At 36.0% G+C, this 8,560-nt stretch overlaps 1 protein-coding gene across 1 annotated transcript; it reads left to right on the top strand.

The window, feature by feature from the left end:
* The first annotated feature begins 1,633 nt into the window (after nt 1–1,633).
* Nucleotides 1,634–8,150, top strand: kcnk1a (potassium channel, subfamily K, member 1a). Its single transcript, XM_051123623.1, has 3 exons — nt 1,634–2,161; nt 6,390–6,785; nt 6,994–8,150. Exons 1-3 carry the CDS (start codon nt 1,807–1,809, stop codon nt 7,254–7,256), a joined length of 1,014 nt encoding a protein of 337 aa, XP_050979580.1. The 5' UTR covers nt 1,634–1,806; the 3' UTR covers nt 7,257–8,150.
* Nucleotides 8,151–8,560: the final 410 nt, after the last annotated feature.

Below are 8,560 nucleotides of genomic sequence, written 5' to 3'. Positions count from 1 at the left end.
AAAAGGAAGCTTTCTCAGTTTGACTTCTGTTGAATACCAAGAATAAAGCATACAGTCATGCAATGATGCAGCAAATTTGCAGAATGGCAAGAGGCACAGGAAGTACAGCTGTCACATCAAGCTGTAGAAAATCTGGCATTAAAAGAAAGTGAGGACAAGAGCATTGTTGAGAGAGTCTGTAACTGTAAAACAGTTAAATACAGTAAAAGTTATAAGAGAAAGGAGTATGACACAAGTATGACACCATCCACGTAAGCAGTCTGATGATCTCAGATGTAACCACGGCATGCTATTGTGCATCAGCAGCTTGTGCTATAAAATGTGCACAGACCTGTTTATTGAGATAATCATCTCCTGCTGTGTAATGCCTGTGTGCAGGGTGGAGTGATGCTTTTAAAATAAAGAAACTGTCAAAACGCAAACAATGTGATGAGTTAAAGAGTTCACTTAAAAATGGAAAGTCTTTCATTATGTTGTTCCAAACTTATATAGCTTAATTCCACTGTGGAACACGCAAGGAGAATTTCGAAGCTCCAACATGACAAAAAAGCATCATATTGTTGCAAATTATTTGCTAAAGCTTTTGATTGGAAAGAACTAAATTACATCATTATTCTTTAAAAATCTCCACATGCATCATAGCTCTTTTCAAGACTCGAGAACAAGATTGGTTTGATTCACAACTGAATCATTCAGACTGGCAATAAATATGTCTGACTCCAGAAAACAGCATGAACTGCATGTTCATGTTTCGTGACTGATTTGTTCTCGAGTAAAATATTTTTAATGAGTCATTTGAATTACAAAACTGGTCTAAATGATTAATTTGTGAATTGAACTGATCTTGCTCTTGAGTTAGTAGAAGATTGTATAATGACTTTACATTTTGCATGTCACACAGTGGCTTCAAGACATTTGAAATGCAGTTGTATGGATCACTTTCATGATACTTTCATATGGTGCTTTCGTCCTCATTTACATTTATTGCTCAGATGATAGATGAAACAAGTCAGTGAACTCTAAAATGCAGACAGACTGCTTCACAACCACCCTCACAACAGACAAGAGTTTTGGCTATACATAAAAGCTTTTTGATACACATGAGGAAGCATTGAAATCTCCAACAATACTTTTGTTTGGGGTCACTTTTCTAATCTTTTGTCATCCCATAAGACCATCCAACGACCACCTGGTTAAACCTGTTTGACGAGGTAACTGAATATTTATGTCTTTGAAGCAGTTGCCAACCCTGATGGGGCTTTCATTTATAGTATCTTCTTAAGAACAACTGCTTAACTTTACCTGTCTTCCAAACGCAAATATCTTAAGTTTACCTTACTGGGCGCGCCCAACTATGATAAATGTAATGAATAGAGCTGACCTGCGTAAGGTGAGGCGTGGAAGAAAGAGACGTCATGAGCCTGACGCAAAAATATGAATCCTACTACGGTGAAGGCTATCTCATATATATTAATCAGGGATCGCTGACGTTCGTTGTAACCATCCAATGGCGATGGCTTGTTGTGTAAATATTAATTAGGTGGTGCTGACGTTGCACTGCCACCTTCTACAGGCCAACGGTGGATTTATGAATATTAATAAAACCCTTCGCCGTAGTACGATTAGTAAACGCGGCTCCTGATCATCCGTCACATCAGCTCCGCAATACCGGCAGGGGACGAACAGGAAATTATAACTTAAAGACAGCTGTACGAGTGTTCGCTCTCTTTTATTTGTGAGGACCAAGTGTATTCCCGTAATCCAACTACCTGTATTATTTCTCCCACCTATTTTTCCGCGGAGACAATGCTTCAGTGTCTGTCTGGAAGTTCGTGTGCGCGTGTCATAGAATGTTACAGGTCTACGTGGTATTTCTTGGTCTTGGTACTGGCGTATGTGTTGTATCTGATATTCGGGGCTTTAGTGTTTTCCGCCGTAGAACTGCCGTATGAAGAGCAGCTTCGGCAGGAGCTTCGGAACGTGAAGCAGCGGTTTCTAGAAGATCATGAATGTCTGTCCGAAGAAAGACTGGAGGAGTTTCTCATCAGAGCTTTGGAGGCGAGTAATTACGGAGTGTCGGTTCTCAATAATGCTTCTACTAACTGGAACTGGGATTTCACATCAGCGCTCTTCTTCGCCAGCACTGTGCTTTCCACGACAGGTAAGAGCAGACTTTCTCTAGACAGTATTAATGACAAGATTGTTTTTGTATACTAACCCAGTTGTTGATTTACCTGATATCATTTACTGTCTATAATCCGGTAAGTCCTTTACAATCATTTACCAAAGAGCCGCAATGACAGAAGACACCAAATAGCGAGGCCGGTGTGATGTCATTCCTAAGGTCGACCTGTCCTCTCTGAGATCTCTGATAAAAGCATTAGCTGACGCCTGTGAAAACTGTAAAGTCAAATGGCCTGTTTACAGTAATATTTAAATATACTAAATATGCTTTAAAACAAGGATGTAACTAAAGAAAAGAGACCTGCCTACTGCTAGAGCAGTCCCTTTTCATAATGGGTCAAAAGTCAACAAAGCTTTATGAGCTTGATTGTTAACACTTGCAATATATCAAGAGCTTGTACAAACATATAATACAGACTGTGAATAAAGGCAAATAGTATTTTTTCTTAACATGCTACAAAAGGAAAAATTATTAACGCTTCAATAAAATAATATACAGTGGGAATTTTTTAATTAATTTTATATATTTTTATTTTATAAATAATTTAAAAAAAGTTTATTATATATTTAAAATGTATTTATTTATAATTAATTAGGAAATGAACAGCACTTTTGCAAAATAAAAATTGCACTCTAAAAAAATACTAGGTTAAATACAACGCAGCAATGGTAAAATATAGGAAAAATCCAGCAATGTTTTTTTACCCTTAAGAGCAATTTTAAAAAGTTAATTATTTAATTATAATTTATTTAACTTCTTAATAAATGTTCATTTGTTGAACATATTATTACATGTTCATTTCCAACCTATTTTGGGTTCATTTTAACCCTTTTAACATTTAACATTTTACAAATAAATCCTAATCTAATCATGACAAACTATCCACCTTATTTTTCAATGCGGAAGTAAGCTGTTTTCTGGTAAAGACATTTCTGGTTAGACGTCCGGTTCATAATCTGCCATATAGGGGAATAACGAGAAGAATATCGAAGTGCAGTAAACGGTAAAACAGTTTGCACTACAAACCAGTGTGTTCATAATTAAGATAATACATTAAAATAACATGGTAAGACACACCAGTTTGCAATATCAAGCAAGAAAACTAGCTTTTTGTGTAAAGTAAATGAGACCAGAAGTCAGATACAAAAAATTTACAAATGGCTGCACCCATTCTTATGGGAAGAATAAGGTGGATACATCTTGGAACCTTGGAAAGGTCTAAAATTTTACCATATAATATTAATAGAAATTGTGTAGGAAAAGTAATAGATTGATATATGTCAAGAGTGCATCTTAAAAAATCTACATCATAACATGAGTTCTTACCTTTGTCACAAAATACTTTCTTCATTGCCTTTTTCCCTATCACGCTTTAGATATCATAAGAAATTATATATCGGTTGAAAACTTAAAATCTGAAAATTCATCATTTGAAAGGCATTTTAAAATCAGACATTGGATTACCACGGAAAATGTATATCAAAATAATATTACAAAATGTTTTCATTCATGAATTATAAACATTTAACTCTGGATAGTGCATTTTTATGACAATGGGAGTGACAGTTAAAGGGTTAAGCTAGAAATATAGTCATTTTTAAGCAATAGTTGAGTTAAATAAAACTACCCAGAAAGTTGGGTTAAGCATTTCACCCGCTGGGTCAAAACAACCCAGTCGCTGGGTTTGTCCATATTTCACCCAGAACTAGTTTGTTTTTTACCCAGCATTTTTTTAGTGTATATGCATTTACAAAAAAGTCTTCTCAAGTCAAAAGATCTAAATATATATATATATATATATATACACGCACACATACACACACTATTAATAACAATAGCATCAAAATTTCAGTCAACACTCAAAACGTATTAAGCGATATAACAAAAACATGTAGTACCAAATGCACTATATAATACTATACACAAAATATTAATTACTGTTTTTGTACTTTTTGTACTAATGATGATGACCATCATCACAAGTCCATTTTGAGATATTTTACTATATTTATTAATAGACTCTTACATATTAAGAAACACACGTTACATTTACAGCCCCTTAGGAGCCTTAGTGGTTTTGTAATTCATTGCTGTGTGCGAGTTGAAGGATGTCTGAAGGATAAGCGTGCAGTGTGTTGTGTTTCCAAGGATTATATAACTTAATCCAGCAGGATTTAAGTACTACAACAGGTAACACCCTTGACATTCCTGGTAACTTTTCCTTATGTGATTAGGATGGTATTTAAAACACAAATTAACTGGTCCATTTGGGTAAAATGCCATATGTGATCAGGGTTGCCAGGTGTGCACAACAAAACTAGCCAAATGGCCAGTCAAAAATAGGTGGAATAGCCCAATGACCTTATTTCAAATATAAAATATGCCACTCCCATAACTAAATGCATATTTATACTATTATGCTTTATACACAATTCCAACTTGAAAATCACTATATAGTAGACTGTAAAAGCTTTTTTAAGTTAAAATAAATAAAACAGATTATTTGAGTATGTTTTACAAGAAAATTGTGTTTTTGTCTTTCGTTTAATTCAGTGCTTGCCATTTCTTTGAAATTAGGGGTTCAAACACATAGCGATGAAACACTATTGTAATTGTTAGAATGACCAAAGATCAGCAGTCTCCACTTACAACTGATCATGCAGACTAAAACGTAAGTCGTAGAGACTTAAAACTTAGAGGGATGGTAGTACTCACAATGCCTACAGCGTGACCAAGGCACACCCCAGTCGGCCTGATGGGGGCGCTTCAGCGATCAAAAATACGAAATTGCTCAGTCGCAGGCTCAAGTATCTTGTGTCGCTGTAATCCTTGGCTCATGTGGGACTAAACGCATGGCTCAGATTCGATTGTCAGCCTTGGCAAAGTTCTCAGGTATTTAGGATTTTTTTGCAAAACCTACTTTTGCAAACTAGCCCTAGGTTTTTCACCGGATCAGAACCAAAACAGTGCAGAAAGATTCTCTGGAGAGTAAATATCAATAATTATATCAATATAATAAAAAGTTGAACTTTCAACCAAAAATTCACTATTAATAAAATGCCTATAACTCCTGAACGGAATAAGATATCTTCACCAAACTCAGAAAACTTATGCAAGAGCTCAATCTGAGGTCACAGGACAAAAATTGAGGAGTTTGATCACTTGGTGGTGCTTTAAGAGGAAAAAAAAAAAGAAAAGGCTATAACTACGCAACCATTTGTCTTATAAACATGAAAATCGCTGTGTAGAGTCTTGGTCCAAAGTGCCACAAATGTCAAGGACATTTGTGTATCACAATGAAGTTTAAGCACCTATTAGACAAGGTTAATGGACTCCGATCGAAACAAAACTAATTAGAAAATCCCATTGGCCCGCTAGGGCAAGATTTGTGGAACCCTGCTCTAGAACCACTGCTGTCAATCAAATTGTTTGTTAAATGATTGAGTATATGTAAAGAAAAATTACTTTTGCGAACTAGTCCTTGGTTTTTTCACTCAATCTGGAAAAAAACACTGCAGTACAATTCTCTGGACTCTTTAGGTCAATAATTACCAAAAAACATTGAAATTTACCCTTTGGAAAGCTATAACGGGTCGGTTAGAAAAGAGGCCTGTCCGAATTTACCCCAAATCCTATAAAGCATAAAGGAAAACTCAAAACTTCATAAAACCTGCTAAGCACATTCAGCAGGTGATTCTAAACAAGCATGCAAAATTTTAAAGAGATCGAACCACAGCTGGTGCTATAACAGTTATAACAATTAAAAAACATAATATTTTTATGGTAATTTACCTGGATTTACCAAAAATGCTTTTTTAAATAATTGATTTAGGTGGTTACAAGCTTGCTAAATAATGTCTTTTTTCAACATGTGCTTAAATGCCTTAAAGTGCTTAAACCCCGGTAATTGCTGCTTCCAGCTATATTAATTATGAAATTTACTAGTAATTTCTGAATGAAAATTGTTTCTGCACCAATTTGTTTTCAGTGTAGTAACCATAAACAGTCTGTTCATAAACACAACCAGTGTCCCTTTATGAAGCTCATCATACAGAACAGTGTTTTAGTGGTAGAATATAAAATGCATTTCAGTCAAATACATTTTATGCAATATGTCAAACCTTTAACTGTGGAAGAAAAAAATTCAGCCCATAAAAAGAAAACACCTCTTCAAAGAGCTTCATGCTTATTTTTTTTTTTTCAGGATATGGCCACACCGTTCCTCTGTCAGATGGTGGTAAGGCCTTCTGCATCATTTACTCAGTGGTGGGAATCCCGTTCACCCTCCTGTTCTTGACTGCGGTGGTCCAGAGGCTCATGGAGTTCATTTCCCGCAGGCCCGTGGAGTACCTGCACCGGCGCTGGGGCATGTCCAAACCTCTGCTGGCCGCCATGCACGCCTCCCTGTTGGCCATTATAATCGTCTCCTGCTTCTTCCTCATACCTGCCATCATCTTCTCAGTACTGGAAGAAGACTGGAATTTCCTGGAGTCCTTCTATTTCTGCTTCATCTCTCTTAGTACTATTGGCTTAGGTGACTATGTACCAGGAGAGGGCTACCATCAGAGATTCAGACAACTCTATAAATTGGGCATTACATGTAAGTACACAGTTTAATCATCATTGATGTACAAGGCCATTTATTTAGATATATCTTTCCTACACTTAAAAGTTTGGGGTTGGAAAGACTTTTAGTCTAGTAGAATGTAGTAGTAGAATTCTAACTTTGGGGTTCTTTAACTTTTTCCAAACAATTAATTGGTCACTCTTTGTTCTTCTTTAACCTTTTCTGTCTCTTTCTTGAACAGTGTACCTGATATTGGGCTTGATCGCGATGCTGGTGGTTCTGGAAACCTTCTGTGAACTTCAGCAGCTGAAGAAGCTCAGGAAAATGTTCTACCTGAGGAAACAAAAAACAGAGGACCAGCTAAACATTGTGGATCATGATCACCTCTCATTTGCATCGGTGTCTGACCAGGCAGCCTCATTTAAAGAGGATAAGACTGATACATTTCCTGATGACATAGCCTCCGCCTCACCTACTACTGCCAATGGACCAATGGACCGATGAGACGTGCTGAAATTCTGTGTCTAGAAACCTGACACGTTAATGTTTCTGAAACATCTCCGCTAAGAGCATAAATGTAGTGTAATTTGTTAGTGTACTCTGCTGTCAAGTTAACTTAAACCTACCATAGATATGAATACTTGAAACACAGTCTGAAGGTAATTTATTGTGGAAAAGGATTGTATGAATTTGTAAAATACATAATATCATATAACATTATTGTTCATGCTGCTCCTAAACTGAAAAACATTTTGTGACCAGGGTTTAGTGTGTATGTGTGTGTGTAACAGATAAATCCATCCATGACTTCTGAATATAAATAGTTAACTGGTAAGTGGTCATAGACTAGCATTACACACTTCATATGCTGTTCTTATTAGGCGACTTAAAGGGGAATCCAAATCTTGTATTATAGTTTACAGATGTATTAATGGAAATCATGTTTTTTTTTTACTTTAGATAATTAGAATAGACAGGGGCAGGTCCCTGATGACATTCTTAGTGATACATTCTTTAATTAACTTTAATTAAGGGAATTTAAATATATATATTTTTTAGTATAGGCATCAGACAATCAAAAATCTGTGTATTTAATTTCTTTACGTTGGCTTTGTTGAGTCTTCTGCAGTTGCAGTAGACATTGTCCACCACCTAAAGGTGCTGTTGTGCATTGAGTGCCATTACTGTTGTACTGTAAGCCAAGAACTTAAGTCACATCAGTGCATTGGTACGTTCTGATGAGTGACTGGGTATACATTATTTTATCATTAATTTGTAGTTTTCATTTTCATATTTTAATTTTATTGCACATGCGTAAAGATACTGAAAGCTGTGCATTTATTGTATGTTTTGACTCGCACTTTAACAAAACAGAATAAACTGGAGATTTTGGTTATTGATGTTTTTATTCTGTTGTGTCCATTTTTAGGCAACAGCATAATGCTGTACATTTTAACTGAAACATATATCAAATGTAATCAAAACACATCTCCTCCACCTCTCAGAGTTGTTAGATCATTTTGCTAGATTATACAGGTGTGTTAAAACCCTGAGCAGCTGTACAGTCTGTTAACAGTCTATCAGGATGCCTGCTCAGTGCTGTTAAAAGAGATATTTACTCTGCTGTTTAAAAGTAAATTTGATGCCATCCTGTAATAGTGGTGCTGAAATTGAGCCGAGGTTATGTTAACAAGGCCCTGCAGCTGTGCTCACCTTGTTAAAGTTGAACAGGACAAGTTGTCCTCTGCTAAGAGCACATGAAACTAAAAGAGACCTTCTTGAGTTCCCCTAGAGATTCATCTAAATGT

The sequence above is a fragment of the Labeo rohita genome, chromosome 12 (assembly GCF_022985175.1).
Source record: "Labeo rohita strain BAU-BD-2019 chromosome 12, IGBB_LRoh.1.0, whole genome shotgun sequence".
In the NCBI taxonomy this organism is placed as follows: domain Eukaryota; kingdom Metazoa; phylum Chordata; class Actinopteri; order Cypriniformes; family Cyprinidae; genus Labeo; species Labeo rohita.
This window is presented reverse-complemented; position numbering and strand designations above follow the sequence as displayed.

Bases quoted from the DNA above. Each gene is read 5' to 3' on its own strand.
- kcnk1a (XM_051123623.1), top strand. From the start codon at position 1,807: ATGCTTCAGTGTCTGTCTGGAAGTTCGTGTGCGCGTGTCATAGAATGT. The intron at 2,162-6,389 runs GTAAGAGCAGAC...TTTTTTTTTCAG, and splicing joins CACTGTGCTTTCCACGACAG to GATATGGCCACACCGTTCCT. The intron at 6,786-6,993 runs GTAAGTACACAG...TTTCTTGAACAG, and splicing joins CTATAAATTGGGCATTACAT to TGTACCTGATATTGGGCTTG.